The sequence below is a fragment of the Microcebus murinus genome, chromosome 8, assembly GCF_040939455.1.
Source record: "Microcebus murinus isolate Inina chromosome 8, M.murinus_Inina_mat1.0, whole genome shotgun sequence".
Taxonomy (NCBI): Eukaryota; Metazoa; Chordata; class Mammalia; order Primates; family Cheirogaleidae; genus Microcebus; species Microcebus murinus.
Genome location: NC_134111.1, coordinates 81,611,809 through 81,630,735, shown reverse-complemented (window position 1 = coordinate 81,630,735; position 18,927 = coordinate 81,611,809). Strand labels below are relative to the sequence as shown.

Sequence of the window (18,927 nt, the reverse complement as noted above, 5' to 3'; positions counted from 1 at the left end):
CTCCCTAAGGGCCACCCCCTTCTAATTCATACACATGTGAAATGCCAGTGAACTGAGGCCACCAACCCCTATGGCATTTATGCCAGTTTTTCACACATCCATGGATCTTTGATAGGGGCATAAAGGTATTCTGTGGCCTTGCCAGAGGATTCCTCATGGACTGTGAGCCACCTGTGGACCGTGGGGAAGAGAATGTGCAGCTCCAAGATTGATCAGGTAGGGACCTGTGTCTGCCTGGCTGATCCATCGTGATCTACTTCCACCACCCTCCATTTCATCTTAAAATAATATACTTTATTACCAAACCCTCAGTGCCTGTGCCAATTGATGGGGATTATCTTTAGCTTTTGCATTAGTGAAAGAAATATTCTACCTAAGCTCATAGTTTCTATTTCAAATAGCTTATAGAAGAGAAAAAAAATTTATAATCAAGAGCTTTTCTTGCAGTGTCTCAGCTATTATCCTCACGTCATTATGTTTTAAATTTATAATGTGTGTGGCTTAAAACAACTTTGATAACATAGATTGTTTCAGGGGTTCTATAGCAAAGCAATATTTTCTTTTAATGTAATGACCAGACAGTAAAGCCTAGGATACAGCCAGGAAAACTGCTTTCTAAATCCATCAAATATATCTTCATTTTAAATTAATCAGCTACTATCACATATATATTACATGAACAATAAAAGGTTATACTAAGATGTTATTCTTCTCAGACTCTAATTAAAATGTGTACTTTATTCAACTCAGGCTTCATGCATCACTTTTATTGTATTACTGTATTTGCATTCAAATGGTACTTGAAGGTGTTCAGTTTATTATGAATGCAACTGGTGTTCATTGATCTCCCTTAACTTACATCTCCATACTGGAGTTTTCTTTAAGCTATAAAGTTCTAAAATAGTTTGTGGGCCTATCTAAGGATCCATTTGCCTAGTTTTAAAAAATTATGTATTTATATATGTATGTGTATACGTGTATGTCAAAATTGTGTTATTATTATATTTACTGTAATCATGTTTTTCCCCCATTTTATTTTGTGAAAAAATTGCTAAGGCACACAATAGGTTCTCATTTCATAGCTGTTGAACTAATGAATATGATCACTGCCTCAGTTGTCAAGCAACAGAAGGTCATATGAGCAAGAGGAGTCCCATGAGTAGTAGTATAAAAATTAAAGGGCTAAGCTTTACCAAATTTTTATTCACTGGGGTAAGTTGTCCTCAGAAAACTTCCAAAACATGTCATCAAAGATGATGTGCAAGTTTTTCTTGTTTGTGCTCCATTAGACACACACTGTATGCACACACATGTATCTTTTCCTCTGAATTCTACCTCCACAGATTAAGTGTACCCCTGAAACACTACCTGCTTCACTCCAAAACGATTTCTCCTAGAACTCGGGTGCAGCTTTACTTACTGTCGGTGACTGGCTCCATACAAAATCCTAGCAAAGCATGCAAGAAGTCCACTACATTATTGAGAGAGTCCTTGTTCACATAATCCCTCATGGTTTGTCGGAACTGCATCTTATCTAGCTTGTATAGTTTAGTGAGGCAGTTCTGAGCCTGCAATGAAGGAAGAAAAGTGAAAAAGTCACAAGTACCAGCTTAAGCTACGGACACCATTAGTCTGAGACAGAAGCCTTCAGAAGGCCAGAGCTTCCACCCACCCCCGCTGGCCAGTGCCAGACAATACTGCTAGCCCCTCTTGTCTCAGTAAGGAGTGGGCAGAGAAAGACTGAGGAGTCTGAGGAGCTTCTCCTCAGGAAAAACCCAAGAGTAAGGAGTTCAGTGTTTTCACCAAGATCAAGATTTTAAGATCTTAATGAAAAAAAACTCAAAGCGTGAAATTTAGGTAAGTGATAGTATTGGTAATCCATCTTTAGAGAACCTCGAAGGCTTTGTGCAATGGGCAGAAGCATACCACTACATCTGAATAAAAGAGAGAGAAGAAAGTTCATCCAATGGAATGAAATGGGGACATGACGGCACTGTCTGGGTTTAGGGAAAAGGGATAAGGATGGAGAAAGGAGGGGTGGCTGAGTGACGGCAACCTTAGCCGAGGATGGAGAATGTTGGACAACCAGGCATAGGCGTGGCAGTCAGATTAGGGAGAGCAAACCCTGAGAACTGGGATCTTACTGGGGCCCTTAATGGTGACCCAGAAGAAAACTGAAACTACATCACCATTTTGACAAATCAAGGCCCAGGGAAAAGTTCTTGGAAATTTTGAGAGAAAAATAAAAGATTATAAAAGTCTGAAAGTTGGAATTAGCAACAAGCTTCTTGGTATGACCTTGTATAACCTTTCCATCTGTATCACAAAGTTGGCAGAATATTATTTTTCATTCTTCCTTTATTATGTTCTAGAAGATCTGAAATCAGGTATTTTTATTCCCAGAGAGTTTACTGGTTTCCAGATCTTGAGCAAGCTCTTTTTTTCCTCAAAAGTAAATGCTACTTGCTATAAAATGAAGTTTGCAAAGCACGTAGGTGAAATATGTTATGCATGAAGAAGTATTTAATTGTCATTCCACAATGAATTTGTGAAGATCTTCTTTATAATATTTACTAATCACTTTAAAACCTTGGGTTGGAAAGCCCAAAAGTAAAAATTTTTCTATGTTCTCTATAAAATACACCAAAAGGCATAGCTTCTCTTTGGAGGTTATTAAAATGTCTGTATGGTCTATGTGGGTTCAATGGGAAGTTTAAGCAAGCATAAGAATATCAAACTTTAAATATTTCAATTCTGAATGAATATCCTAAACTTCTTTAAGAGATGTAAAACTATTAAGGAATATATTCCTTTTTAATAATTGGGAACTACCATCTAATGATTAGACTAATAATCTAAGCAATAAGGGATTATATGATGGAATTTCTAGGCACTTCGATGAATATGATTACAGTAACCTTCTGTTTCCTAAAAAAAATGGATCTGATCTGATACAGGTGAGAAATAGTCTTTATATCTTAAAGGTTAAGTAACTTCTGAAAATCCAATGCTAGAGAAATCTGGAAATATCTAGCTTCTTGAACTAGACATTTTCCAGGGAAAATTTCTCAAATTTACATCTCCTGGACAATATGCTTACTGAATATGAATAAACAAATATGATATCTATAATGAACATTGAAGTATTAATATAAGATAACAGAGAAATTGCCCCATAAGTCAAGCTGAGAAGGCAGGTCAAAAACTGGCTGGATACCCTAACAGGAAGTGTTCAGTACTCTTAGGGAGGAAAGCATGGTGAACTAGGTGATAACAGCACCTTCTCAAGTAGCTTCTGATTCAATTAGCCCTCCTTTCTGTGAATCTAGAAAGATAGGTTTTGGTTGTCAGAGCCAGTTTATACATCCAACCAAACCATGACACTTTTTTATCATGTTTTAGCTTTTCATTTCATGAAATTGGTCTTTTGCATTGGGAATGATGTCGTTTCTTTGTTTTTGAAGGCATTTATTGTAATAAATTACTATGATAAAATTAAAAATTCTATTACATAGTGTAAAGATGGGGAGAATGTCAGCTTTCTATTGCCTTATTATTATTATTTTATTTTTGGCCTCAAAATCTAGATCTTGGTCAAAAATTTCAAGTTTCAGAATTTAGAAGTCAAACACTGTGACTATAGCCCCCACGTACACATAATAAACTAAAATAATATAACATAATAAAATGTAAAAGAAAGAAAAAGAGAAGCATAGATAGATGGACAGATAGAGAGATGACAGGTAATACATTATGCAAGAAGCCCAGCATGCTAATACTGTGTGAACATTTCATGACTAAACCTAATACCAAGGAAAAATGAACTGGCATTAGATTTTGACATGACCCTAAAACTCTGCCAAGGGGTTTGTGGGACTCAAATTTGCATCATGCCCTTATGTTTAAGAGAATATTTTCATATTATATCAATTCTAATATATGTATGAGGCAATGATCCAGATCAGACTTGCTGTGGAGGTGGAGGTGGGTTACTTGTTCACATTGGAAGGGAAAAGTAGCAGTCAGCGTGTGCAAACAAAAATGAACTGGAGTAAGACCATGTTCCATTACAGAATTATGCTTTGCAAGCCCAAAGGCGGAGTTTCAAGTTTCACACAGTTCAAAGGGACATGATCTCAAATATGCAGAACACAAGGTTCATTCTCAAAGAAGCCAGAAAATGACTGGCTACTTTTACAGTCCTGTTTTGTCCCAATAAGGGCCATTTTCCATATCTAAGTAAGAACAACAAACCAAGTCCTAAACTTTGACTCTTTTCTCTAATATGAAATATATTTCTACAGCACCCAGGCAGATGATTAAAAAGTCATTTGTCATAGGCCATGAGAAGCTTGCTAAATGTATACATCTGTGCAAAGTTCTTTCAAGCTGCAATCCACATATTCCAATTATATATTCTTTCACCAATTGAGAGTGAGCCTGCTTTAGGTAGGAGGCAGAATTGTTTTCCCAATTAAACTTTCCTGAGCCTGGGTTTTTAGGTGTCTTGAGATATCTTGTGGGAATACATCCACCACAAGACAGTATTAATGACCACTATGAAATAACAATGTTTCTCAGGGAATACTGACCCTCATTGTCAAAGGACTCATTCTTAAACTGGAGGGAAGGAAGAGGGAGAGGAAATGGAATCTACTTTACTTCTCTTACATTCTCTCGGAATACCTGGTGTCTCAGACGATCTCCAGAGAGCCCTCGGTGTCCTTCTCCGCAACCATAGGCACAACCCAAAGACTTCACTATTTTGATGAGCATTGTTAGAGCAAGCCTATGGTTGCTTACAGGTGTACTTTCATCCTAGCACCCATGAATGAGAAAGAAAGAGAAGTCTGTTTACTTTGCCACTGAGACTCATTTGTCACTCAGATTCTATTATATGATTTAATCAAGTTTACATGTTTTACGGCAAGCACCTGCAATTTGGGAAGTGGCATTGTCAATGGCTCAACTTTTCTAAAATCTAGTACACAATTTAAAAGGAAGAAAAAAAATCTATGCATTTGGAACATTCTGTGGTACTAAAGACTATAAATATAGACCTCTTTATTAGAAGGCATGCTTTTATATCTTCGACTGTCAGAACAACTACCTAGAGAGGGACAGTGGAGACTCACAGTGATGAAAGCAAATAGGTTTTCTTAGAAACTATCTTCATCTGCAGGCTTCTGATAATACTACCAGGCAAGGATTACTATTATATTTTTGAAATTGATCAAAGTCTGGAACTTTGAAATCTCGTGGCAATTTCTGACATTTTTGAGGGGATTTTTCTAATTGCATTCTTTCACTGTATTGTAAGATACTTGCACAAAGTGAAAATATACAGAACTTTATAAACATTCAGCTTGATTCTCTCCTTGAGACTAAATAGGAAGCCTTCCTGACATGCATTATGAGAATTATTATCATCCTCTTTTTTGCCCTATTTAATCTTTGTTGTTAGCAGAGAACATGGTTTCCATAAAAGGAACCTCCTTGAATTACTTCCAAAGAAGCATAAGGGAAGCTGTTGCTAAGGAATGATGCAGAGCCCAGTGTGGGAGAGCCATTTTCTTTGGGAAGCCGCAACCTACCTCAGTCCTTCTAGCTACATTCTGCTGTCGGCACCAAACCATAAACTTGAGATTTCAGCTACTGGTCCTTAATTGCATATGATGTTAGATAAGTTATTGATCTCTGTGTTTTAATTCCCTCACCTGTGAATTAAGGATCCTAATAGCTGCCCTTCCTACTTCATGTCTATTGTGCAGAGCAAATGAAATAATGGATAAGAATTGCTCTGAAATTTTAAGGTGCTTTTCCAGAAGCATATGATCAGGTTGACACAAAAACTTTGGGGCCAGACATAGAGTACTCAAATGTGGGTAGAGTGTGAAAGGGATAGGGGGTTATCCATACATTATCATGTGCCTTAATGTGGTTGGGCTGACTCTCTCCTCCCCTAATGTTATCTAGTTGGTATTTCTTGTCTTATCTGTGAGCACTTGTAGTGGATGTCATGCTGGACTCAGGACTGGAGCATGCATTCTCTGAACAGTTGGAAATGTTGATGCTGACAGCCCTCAGCTCAGTGCCTCTCCAGGAGTGCCCCCAGCTAGAGAGCTGCCTCATTAACATTATGCTCTCTTCTGGGAGGCAGTCCACTCCAGTGACTGCTCAGAGCCATAAAGGTGGGAGGGCATTAAAATGATCCCCTTGCATCACCTAGGGACTACATTGAAAAGCTATCCTTCTCAGAAATCCCTGTGCTGAGGCCTCTTTTGCAACTACACTGAAGTTCAACTTCCCCCTCTGCCCCACCCTGCTTCTTCTATACCAAACAGATGTTGATCCTGAGAGGAAGGACACTCCAGTGAAACTCCTGGATACATAGCTTCATATCTGAATCTGTTTCCAGGGAACCTTCCCTAAGACAGCTCAGAAGGTAGCAAATAGAAGACTCAAACTTACCAATATATACATATAAATATATATATAGACACACATACACACACACATACACATATACATACAGACAGTGAGAGAAAGAGAGAGAATCCCTTATTTGAAATGTTGGACCAGAAGTGTTTTGGATTTCAGATTTTTTTAGATTTTTGCAATATTTGCATATACATAAATGAGATATCTTGAGGATAGGACCCAAGTTGAAACAAAAAATTCATTTATGCTTCTTACAGACATTATACACATAGGTTGAAGGTAATTTTATATAATATTTTAAAAGTTTTGTGCATGAAGCAAAATTCTGATTGCATTTTGACTATGATTTGTCACATGAGAAATTTTCCACTTGTGGCAAATGTTGGTGCTCAACAAGTTTTGGATTTTGGAGCATTTTGGATTTTGGATTTCTGGATTAAGGATGCTCAACCTATATATGTATATGTGTGTGTGTTTGTGTGTATACAAATACTGTGTGTGTGTGTGTGTGTGTGTATATATATATTTACCAATTAAGAAATTTTTACTTTGTATTTCAATCTTAGCTACAACATTTACTAACTGTATAACCTTGTGCAAGCTACTTATCCAATCTGTGCCCTACAAAATGGGAATCATAATAATATCTGTCTCATAGAGTTGTGAGAATTAAATAAGTCATGAAAGAGGCACAAAATAATAGCAAACTAAATGCTAACTGTTATTTTTAGGTGTAGGGCACTGCTACCTTCTGGGGCACCTTTATGCAAATTAGAAAAGGCAGCCTTCTGGGTGAATAAATTAGAAAAAAGTGAGCCCTGTGGGTAGATGCAGTTCTTGGGCTGATGCAGTGCTTGAGTTCCAGAAGCAGAGTTTGGATGGGATTTCAGTCTTCAATGGCACACTTAGTCACAGGTCACGGGTGTAGTGAACACACCACAGAGCCACATGCAGAATGCCTCAGAAAGGTCACCTTTGGCAAGGGATTATTTAGAAAATTGGTTTACATATATTTTAAAAGCACTATATGCTCCTTTAAAAGTTCTCCAGCTCTGAAAGCTCTTTGTAAATATCTATTTGGGCTTTTTTATTTCTTTAGATTTTCAGATGTTCTTGGGATTTAGGTTGCTCTCATAGGAGACATTCAGATAGATGTATCAAGTTACAGGCAGAAATTATAGATATTAAATAACATTCTAAGCTCTCAGTACAAGTTAGTGGCAAATATAGAAATGGAAATTAGATCTTCCTTTCTGTCTTGATCAATTCCTACTTCAGTTATTAACTAAGTGCAAAATTAGATAAAACCTCTGATTTCACTGAAAATAACAGATGGGTTTGGAGCAGAACAGACCTGTATGAATCACAAACACAAGGCACTTGACCTACCATCAGGTTTTATTTTATAAATTCTTTGCACTAAAAGAATGTTATTTTGAGAACTAACTATAAAACGTTTATATCTTAGTGATTGCTTTGGAGACCACATAATCTGACTTTTAAAAATCCCATGTTGATCAAAAGTGATAACTTTGGTCAAAATCACATTTATTACATTAATCTATAGTATCTAAGATAATATCTAGATTTTAAATAGTCAAGAGACTTCCAGGTTTTCAATAAAAATTAGATAAAACCACCCTTACCAATTTAGTTGGGTATCTACATTTTACTGGTAAAAGCTTGTCAATAGTTCATAATTTTTCTTTCTAATTTTCTATTATTATAATGTACATAATACCATCTATAATCTCTTTTAGTGCACAGAGAAGGTTGATAGGTAAAGAATGGAAATGTAATAAGAATCTCACTATTTGCCATGTTTGTAAATTTGGTCCTTATGACTTGTATTTTTTTGCTAATTCCAACATAACTGCTGACCTAATGGTTCCTTAGATCTTATGATCCATGATGTAATCCCTTGTGATCTGTACCATATGTAAATAATTTTTATCTAAGGTGAGATCTGATGATTCTTGAACTGTCCTCAGTGACGTATGAGGAGCTAAGAAGTTGGGAAATTTAAGTACCAATAGATTCTATTAAAATTAGAAAATATATGATTAAGGCAGGAGAAGAAAATCCTAAAGAAAAGGTTCCAGAACCCGAGATTATAGGGACAAGAATACTTGGATTGGAGTCCACAAATATTGGAAAGATAAGAGTAAGCAATGAGATAAAGAAACACACAGATGATAAGTGCATATTAAATCTATATCTAGTAGGTCTGGAAAGAAATGGAGAAGAAATGATATAAGTGAAAGGAACACTGCAACACGTATTCAGATGTAAAAAATCTGATGCTTTGTAAGAAAAAATGGACAATTTGTAGTTTATATAATATGTATGTAGATGGTAGAACTCTGCACAGTGTAATCTCACATGTGTAAAACACTTGACATAATGTGCAAATTGCTACTTGTTAGAGATCCAAATATCTTGTAGATTTCAATTTCTGAGCATCATTTTTCAGCTAAAGTTCCAAACTGAAATAAATGTAAGTTATGTGAATTTAAGCTGCAATAATTTATATTTAAAATTAAATTAAATAAGAAAACTAATTATTGATGTTAGATGCAGAAATAATATACCAGATGTTGACAAGGCAGAGGGAATTACATTCAGAAAGAATCAGTAAAGCCACTGGGATGAGACACAATGTGACATGAATGGCTGAGGGTAGGAGAGTTGTTTCCACTTTAAACCAATACCATATACATCAATCAACTAATCAATCAAAATTCTTCCCTTGCTTTCTCCTTAACAGTGGTTGAAGTTGGCTGTCAAAAATGTGTTACATAAATTAAGAGAAGAAACTTTATATAGAGGAAAAATTATACTGCTTGTTATGGACTGAGTATTTGTGTTCTCCCCAAATTTATATGTTGAAACCCTACCCCTTAATCTGATGATATTTGGAATAGGTCTTTGGTAGGTAAATAGAGTTAAATGAGGTCATGATGATGGGGCTCTGGATCAATGGTAATAAGAAAAGACACAAAAAAAGCATGCATTCTCTCTTCCTGTGTATGCACAAAGAAGAGGTCATGTGAGCTCACAGTGAGATAGTGGTCATCTACAAGCCAAGAGAATAAAACCAAATTGCCTCCATCTTGACTTTAGACTTCCCAGCCTTCAGAACTGTGAGAAATAATTTCTATTGTTTAAGCCACTCAGCCTATGGTACTTTGTTATGGCAGTCTAAGTACACTAAGACACTACTCAAGTCAGACTGTCAAAGTCTTGAAAAAGAAGCTATTCTTGGTGTCAGACTTAGAATTATAGCAACGAAGTGTCTGAAATGTTCTCCTGCTGAAATAATATGACCAGAGAATTAGCTCTAACACTGCTTAGACATGGCAATGGTTTTGGGATTTAGAATACTGTTCCATCTAACTGTTTCTGCTAATGCCTGCTGAGAACCTGCAAGAGATTTCTACACTCACCACTTTCTTGCTGTAGTGACTAGTTGCTGTTCTCTGTCAATAAATTGCTGGTAAGCAAGCATTGGAAAGATATTAGGAGCAACACTTCATGAAGACACAAAAGGTGGTTCAATCATACCTTCTCTTGGTTCTTATCATTTTTCTCATAAGGTCCGCCTCCACCTCCTCCACCTCCTCCTCCATCACCTCCTCCACCTCCTCCATCTCCACCTCCTCCTTCTTCTCCTCCACCATCTCCAGATCCACTAACTGCAGGGCCCCCAAATCCACAGCTGGAACTTCCAGATACTGCTTTGAACTGGAAAGTTCCCTCACTTGGTCTTTTTTCCAAAGTCTCATTTTCCTTGTTTTCACTCTTCTTTCTATTTTTTTCTACACAGGGCACCACACCAAGTTGAAGCAAGCATTCCACAATGTTTAGCGCCACATCACAGATGCGAGAGCTTATGTCATGGTTAAGGACAAGATAAACAGCTTTCAGAACCACCTGGGGAAGGCAAACATAAATACAGAATGATTAAGTTACCTGCTTTCCCTCTTCCTAAACAGATTTGATTATTCTGTTTAACGCATTTCCTTAAGCTATTCTATGAACTTGGGCATAAATGATTCAGATAATTTTTAAATTTTCCTATCTTAGTTGCATTGGAAACTTGTGCATGTACTTAACATAGAGTATAAATCATCCAAAGAATTAAAAATGCATACATGTATTATCTCACTTAATTCTTCCAAAACTTGCCATGACATAGACAATTAATGGGAACGCCGAAGCATAGTGAGTTAAGTACAAAATATTTATATTTGCATGTTTAAATTATGTCCCTTTATTGATTTTAATATTTAAATTATTTGCTACACCAGGTTCCCTAATGTGTAATAAAAATTTAGTGAAATATAATTGTAAAATACAACAAACCTTTCATTTGCTAACAACTACACTCAAGACAGGCACTCTTGAGAAGACAAGCTTAAATCTTTTAAGTTCTATTCACTTTTTCTAGCTACACAGGAGGTTTGTAGTCTGTTGCTTATATAACAAAAGAAAATAAATGAAGAATTTTTTACTTTCAGTCTAGAAAAATGGGACTTAGCACACACATGTATAATTATATATGTGCATTCGGGATTCACTGTAGTTTTTTTGTATTATAAAAATATTCTGAGATAAGATCAAACCTAAGGCAATGCCTGAAAAAAAAAAAAAAAAAGAAAGGCACATTTGTGCTGGTTGACACACTTGTGAAATTTTTTATATGGGTAGCTTTATCTCTTTAAGGGTCAACATTTCTAGGAATCTATATGCGTATTTTACCCAACACTGTTAAAATTGGACCAAAGAGTCAATATCTTTCAAACTTTGGCAAGAAAAATTCTTTCTCCTTACCGAAAGATCAAGCATTCCATTCTTGTGGACAAAGTTATTGGTCCCATCAATATGTTCTGTGTCCTCCAAATAGCTGTAGTTTATGCAGGAGTCTGTGAGGCTTCGGGGCAGGTTTGCACAGGCCAGGGGCTCATGTGGCATCTCTGGGATAGGCACCTGGTTGCAGAGCTTCCTCATGTGTTCATTGAAAAAGTCTGCATAGCCCACGTTGAATGATGCTAATGTGGTATTGAAGGTTGCCACTGTGATAGTGGAGATCTGAGATCGCACTAATAAAGTGAAAACAATGTCTTAGTTCTCCCTATATTAATCTGCAACATCAGTTAGACAGTTGTGCTTTTATTTAAATCATGACCACAATCACAGCTGTAGCTTTGTAAATATTTGTCTCAAAGCTATTCTCAACTCCTATGGAAACACAGAAGCTATTAAGGCCATGGAATATGTGTCAAATACTGAAGGTTATAGAAGAACGTGAATTCCAGCTGGCTTCCTTAAGGCTGAGGTTACGATTTAACTTTTGTCTAACATCGACTTAGTTTAGTTGACCATCATAGGTAGATTTTACCCACGGGTACATGACAGGTCATATTGATATAAACTATCTATAATATTTGTTTTTATCCAGTGAATTATGGAACAACAAACAAGAATAATTTCTTTCTCCTTTGGTTAAAAGTAAGGAACATAAATTTGTGGTGGTAGCTAATAGATGTCATTGAATATTTGAAATACAATTCAGGGAAAAGAGGGATTAAATTTATGCTTCTATGAAAGCATAAGAATAAGAAATACAATCATTATTCTGCTAAAAGATCAGAATGAGAACCTATCTTGGATTCCAGAGACATGTGTTTGCTTCACATAAAGCACATAAGGCACTTATCTGAAATAGAAGCTTCCTGAAAAAAAATCGGTGGCCTTGGAAAGCAGTGACTTTTCTCCCACAGAAGGTGTATAAACCCTTAAGAGGGATCTCATAGCGGGGACTGAAGCACTGAATCTGCATGTCTTCCAATGTCCCTCTTAGCCCTGTGGCTCTATGACCTTTTGAAAACAAATATGAATGGCTTGACCTTGTTCTTCCTCTGAGAGGTACGGTATTTATAGTGTGATGTCAGATAGCTGTTGCTACAAAGGATATGCTAAGAATGGTTAACAAGTACATTGCCACGCAATAGAATACAATAATGCAAGTTTTCAAAAAGCATAAGGGAGCAGATTACATTGACAATAGAACATGGCGTATGAACAGGAAACAACAACAACAAAAAAAAACAGGAAAAGAAATCTGAGCTCCTGCCCGCAGGCCTTACCTCCTACCTACCTTCCTTGACTGTGTTTTCTCCGTGGCTGTTGGAGTGGTCTGGCAGGTCGCTCACCAGGGTGTGATGGGAGTGGGAGTGTCTGGCGCTCAGACTCTCCATCTCAGTGGCTGCATCCGAACTGCCCCTCCGGGTAAATTTCCCTGGAATAAACAAGAGCACCCCACAAGAGGGTTTTCAAATTGGAAAGACTGCTGAGATTTTGCCTTTCCCAAGGACAAAAGTGAGAGTGAGGGGACATTAGGAAGAGAGTGAGGCACAGACAAAATAGCAAGAATTGAACTTGCCTTGGGGATATTCAGGGTCAGGATGATTGATGAAGCTGCCTGTGATAAGGTCAGCCCCAATCTAAGCCAAATGTCAGAAACCATCTGTTGTGGCCCAGGTAGCTGTCAGCTCCTGATTTAAGCTGGCCTTCTTAATATGCCATCCAGAAAGAAAAAAAGATATTTTTTTCTTTGCTTTGCTTCTTCTTTTTTTAAAAAATATGAGAATTAAATAAAAGTCTGTCTTTAGATTCACAAAGAAAGCTAAGACACAGAGCCCTCTAAGGCCATATTTCTACCTCTAGAGTGACCTAAGAAATAGGACAGTCACCTATGTAATTATGCAGAATGCTTGCAAAATTAATTCAATTATCTGTATTTCTTTGCCTGTGAAGACACAGCATTATTTTGGTACTGGAGAACCTGTAATTGGGCCCTGTAATTTCTTTATGGTACTACTCAAGAAAGATCCAGGTTTTCCGGGAGCCCTAGATCTAGTCCTAAACAGGTCACTCAAGCTCTGCCCCACTTTGGAAGGCCTTTGTGATCACCTAAAATGGTGGTTTGCCAGCCTCCTTTTTCAATGCCTCGTCTGTCTTCTCCAAGCCCAGAGAAACTTCCAAAGGAGAATGTGCTGCGGGTAGGGGACACATCCAGGTGGTCCTCATGGAGCAGGAATGGCACCCCCATTCTTCGAGGCCTCCTCTTCCCTGCGTGGTGGAACGGAATGGAGCCTTTCCTCTCTCGGTCTTCTTTGCGGCTCTTGAACTACAGTGATGAGAGATGAAGGAATAGGTACAGAGCAAAAAAAAAGGTTACCGTTTGCTTTTCAAGGGGCTCTATGATCTGCAGTAAAATATAGAAAATGTTCCAGGAAGAAGAGACCCAGAAAGTCACTAAATATCGTATAATAGAAATGGGAGACATTTCCACAACATGTTAAAGAAACAAAAGAAACTAAGCAAAAGGTCACATATTCCATGGGTCTTTCTCCTGGGTTGGGTTAGAGGAGTGGTTCTCAAAGTGTGGTCCCTGGACCAGCAGCATTAGCATCACTTGGGAACTTGTTAAAAAATGCAAATTTTTAAACATATTGCATCAGATCCTCAGATGATGTTAAGTTTTAACAAGCATGATAGGTAACGCTGATGTATACTAAAGTTTGCAAACCACTGGGTTAGAGTATAAGAATCCCTGAGTCACTACTTGGATCAGTCTATCTCTTTCCATTCCATTTTTCAAGATTGAGATTCATTGCTTCAGTTGGCCAACAGCAAACACACACCACTGCTCACAAGAAAAGTCAGAAAAGATACAGAGCATACACTGGTACGAACCCCTACCAGACAAACAAGCTCAACATCAAGTGTGACTAAGAGTGTAGAACTGCTTGGGAAGCTTTCAAAATATACCAATGCATGGGCCTAACCTGCAGCAATTCTGATTTAATTAGTCTGGGATCAGGCCTCAAAACTTATATTTTTAAAGGATTCTTAAAAATTCTTAAATGCAGCCAGCATTGAAAATCTCTTTTTTCCACCTCAAATGATCAATGTTTTCAGAAAAACTATGGCCATTGCTTATTGTTGCATCCTTAATGAAGGCAGACCTAGCTGCTTATTTAGCGACACTATGAGCTCATAGATAAGTTAATATGTTCTGTGTCCTTCTTTGATATAATTAAACTAATAATTTTGAAAAAGAGAAAAAAACACTACATATGTATTAGTCTACACATATTATTTTCTATTTGATTATCTCCATATACTTATAAGAGAGAAAAGTGTAGTGGTGGATTCAAAAGAGTTCACTATTTAGCTAGAAGACTTACTTTTAAGTTTGGGCTCAATCTTTGGCAAACTTCCCAAAGTTTCTAAGGGTCATTTTATTATCTGCAAAGTGTGGAGAATAAAAACCTCATTGGGTTAAATGAGAAACATTTATGTAAAGCACTTGACAAAGTGACTTGACCCATAGGAAGGTAAGTTACCATCACTGCTACCATAGCTACCTCCACCACCACATGACGCCAAGTGCTTTATACACGCCATCAAGATTGAGCCTTCTAACAACCCTGAGGAACACTGAGAATAGGAAACACACTCCTACTCACAGAGGGTCCTGCACAGGTACAGGCTGCAACCCAGTGTAACAGCCAGGAGCTGACTTCTGTTCTGGAGGTCCCTTTTTCCCACTCCACCCAACACCACACTATGACCCAGAAACACCTCATGCCCCATTGACTTTTTAAAAATTACCAAAATATCAAAGAGCATCAGCAATTCCACTCACCTTCTTAAAAATGTTCATGCCCAGGTCTGAAGAAAGATCTGGGACTGCAGATCGACGCAGATTGGTCAGCGAAACCTTGGAAAAAGCCTCGGGGCTAAGAGATTTTTCCTCCTCGTTACATTTCATGGTGAGGTCCTTAATAAAGGTAGACAATGATCAAGGACTTAGGACTTCATATCCAAATACTTTTCTTATTAAAATTTCGCATTTTCAATAGGGATATGCCTACTTTTTAAATATCTATAAAGTGTTTAACCTGCATATATGGACTTTTAGAAGCCAAATTCTTCTACCGAGAAGATATATTTCATATTAATTGTGACTTCTGTTTGGAGTTTTCAGAAGTAAGGCTGTGCAGCCCCTGATCTAGAATGCTAAGAAAATAGGGAGACGATGTATCTTTCTTTTTTTATTATTAAAAAGAGTATTTTTTCCATTTAATGATTCGCCAAAGGAGATATCTACTTGGGACAAAATATTTACTACTAAAATAGACTGTATTTATTTTTCACTCTGATATTGCTCATGTTTATTTTCAGAATATGCAGAAAAAATTTTCAGACCCAGCTAATTCCATTTAAGTAAAGTCAAACAGCTGGAACACAGCGCAAGTCACATTTTTTTCTACATTGTCAATGCACACTGTTGATGAGAAAGAGGGGAAGGACGAGTGTTCAAGCTGATATTAGGACATTCATTCATTTATCAAAAAGCAATTTTCAGGGGATGTCACCACATCAGTATGCATTCACTTGATTTCTCCAAACATTTATAATAAATAAAGCAAGGCAATCATAAAGCAATATTCCCAGTGATGACACTTGAAATTTTTGAGTTACACAAAGGAGGTTCAATCGTGTTCAGTAAAATGCTAGTGTCACACATTTTATGATAGTAGTAATTAATAGATTTAATGTTAGAACTCTATTAATTAGTACTCTGATTATCTAGAAGACCCAATTTCCCACTATTCTGGATAAACAAAGGCTTATACTAAATTAGCATGTGCTAGAGGTGCACTTCTTCCCATGGTAGATTAAATACTAAAGAGCAGCAAAACGGTCCAGCAGTGAAAGACAGAAGGGGAAGGACGATGGCAACAGAGTAATCCACCAACCAAATACTCAGCAATGGAGCACACAAGAGCTGTATGTGCAGAAGGGAAAAAAAGAATCTGTTAACAGCCTACGTTGTTGGTTCGAATGACAATGGACAGAATTTCTCTTACTTGGGTTTTGTGGGTGTTCACTAGTGAGGGAGCTGCCGCCACCATCGAGCTACTCCTGGGTCTGGGCAGGAGAGGAATATCTGGCTCTGGGGCTTTTTCTGGCTTCTCTTCCAGCATGTGCCGCAGCCTTTGCAGATAGTACATCAGAGACCACTGAGTGCCTTCTTCAGACCAGTGCGGCTGGAGTAGGCAGCGAAGAACAGCAACGTCAAAGTAGGTGGCATAGCGGGACCTTTGGCACGGAGGTATCACGAGAGAGGCCCTGATCCCAATGGCAGAAAGAAGATAATTATACTGGCAGTCAAGCCTCCCAAGGGGCAGCACAACATGGCCTCTAGCTCTACTTTTCTCATTCGTTTATTCATGAACTTGTCTCTTGTCTGGTTTAATAGCCTCCTAACTAGGCTCACTCATCCCTCTTTTGCTAAACATGTAAACATGTTTAGCAAAATATCTGGAAGTGAGATATTGAGAGAGTTTCAAAGGATGGGTAGTAATTAGCTAGGCCAAATTGAGGTTGGGACAGGAAACAGCATTTTAGTCAGAGGGAAGATTGCCTACGAAGGTATTGATCTTAAAAATCATGAGTTTGGGGAGGAAATCATAAGTAATTAGTACAGTTGTTGAGTAATTTGGGTGGTGGACAATGATGACAGTGAGAGCTATAGAAATAGATGAGGTTCAGATCACAATGTTTCTTTTATACTAAGAACAGATTTGACTTTTATCCTGATAAAAATAGAAATGATATTTGTCTTGCCTACTTCATTGGGCTATTTTAATTTCAATTGTGAAAATATTATGTAAAAGAACTAAGGAAATTGCAAAATGCTAAACAAAAGTTTTATTATGAGGGAAATAAGATAATTTTGAAAATTCTAAATTTATATATCATCAGATAGCAAAATTGATTTAAAAAAATCTCAAGTTTCTGGAATTCCATGATTCAGTTTTAACACATGATATATTCATTACTTAATGTTCAGTCTCATTCCACTACAAAATACTTTTAAGCAATTACTCAGCATAATGCAACATCTTAGATATCCTAGGTACAATGAACTGAATGTGTCCCCCCAAATTCATATACTGTAATACTAACCCTAAATATGGTGGCATTAGGAGGTGGAGCCTTTAGGAGGTCATTAAGTCATAAGGGTAGAATCCTCATGAATGAGATTAATGCCATTATAAAAGAGACTCCAGAGAGCTCTTTGCCCTCTTTCCACCATGTGAGGACACAACAAAAAGACGGCAGTGTGCAACCCAGAAGAGGGCCCTCACTAGAACCTGACCATGCTGGCACCCTGATCTTGAGTTTCCAGCCTCCAAAACTGTGAGAAATACATTTCTGTTGTTTGTAAGCCACCTAGGCTATGGTACTTTGTAATAGCAGCCGAGCTGACTAAGGCATTAGTGGATATGAAGGTAAGTTTAACTTCTTCACCTTGAGGAACATATGGTCTGGTGAGGAAGATAGACAACAAATGACAAAATATGAACTTGGATCTTCTGGAATCCAAGATGGTACCTTAAATCTAAAGTCCAAACTTAACCCCTAAGTACAATTTCCTTCTGAGTTAGATGATGCCAAAGAGAAATTTTTGTACCCCACTATCAACTAGTAGAGGGGTACCACTCACACAAAGAGGTCTCACAAAAAATGCAGCCACTGCCAGTGAGAAGGAGAGTGAGAAGGAGAGATCTTCCCAAACTTCTCTGGTCCGTATTTTTGGAATTAATGATTTATGACTCATTAGTGGCTTAAGAAAATAATTCAGTAGGACATAGCTACTATTAACCTGCTAACTAGAATAAAATCTACAGAGTAAGGCTTGTATGTTTGGTGAAAATTTTGTCTCATTTCACATGTTTGTCAAGTCATTATTAAAATATAATTCTTATTGTGTGTTGCAGTAAAAAGTTCAAAAATACAAACCCAGACTATGTCTGATGCCCTGTAAATTATTTTTATAGCCTTTCTCCTTCCATATCAAAACATGTCATAGTTTGCTATTTCAACTCTTGTTAATAGCATTGTTTATTGTGTGTTGAGGGGTCATGCTCATGTACACAGTGGTTTTGAGTTTTAATGCTCTCTTATAGTATAACATTCTTGAATATTTTAATTGACAAGTAGGAAATTAAATATAAGTTGAGGTTCAAACACAAAAGGTGCTACAATACTAATTATTTAAGTGAGTTGGCAGTTATATGAAGAAAAGCTTCCTACAATCCCTTAAATTCCCTTATATGCTATGCCAGAGTTTATCCTTTTTCCAGAGATCTAGAATACTCTTTGGACACAAGTCACATGACAACCTTCAATCCATGATAAACTCTCATAGATTCTCTTTCCAACCACTTCTCATCAGTTCTACAGAACCTCACCCTAGTCCTAATTACCAACATCTCTCTATTAGGCTTATAGCAATGACTTCCTACTACTCTCATTGTTTCTTCTCTTATTACTCCCCGCCCCCTGCTCAAGCCCTTCCAATAGATTATTCATTCCCCCTTAGAATAAAATGCAAACTCCTTA

At 37.3% G+C, this 18,927-nt stretch overlaps 1 protein-coding gene across 4 annotated transcripts in view; it reads right to left on the bottom strand.

Annotated features, from left to right (window-relative positions):
* Window positions 1-18,927, bottom strand: part of UNC80 (unc-80 subunit of NALCN channel complex) — a 203,901-nt gene that overhangs the window by 154,918 nt on the left and 30,056 nt on the right. For 3 of the 4 annotated variants that reach the window (XM_012751444.3, XM_076005903.1, XM_012751443.3), the window contains exons 8-15: window positions 16,386-16,647; window positions 15,158-15,292; window positions 13,417-13,633; window positions 12,602-12,742; window positions 11,275-11,543; window positions 10,006-10,374; window positions 4,672-4,818; window positions 1,421-1,568 (exon numbers count right to left, since the gene is read on the bottom strand). In XM_012751444.3, the coding sequence (XP_012606898.1) occupies window positions 1,421-1,568; window positions 4,672-4,818; window positions 10,006-10,374; window positions 11,275-11,543; window positions 12,602-12,742; window positions 13,417-13,633; window positions 15,158-15,292; window positions 16,386-16,647 (1,688 nt within the window). The remainder of the gene's footprint in view (window positions 1-1,420; window positions 1,569-4,671; window positions 4,819-10,005; window positions 10,375-11,274; window positions 11,544-12,601; window positions 12,743-13,416; window positions 13,634-15,157; window positions 15,293-16,385; window positions 16,648-18,927) is intronic. The other variant, XM_012751445.3, reaches the window with a different exon arrangement.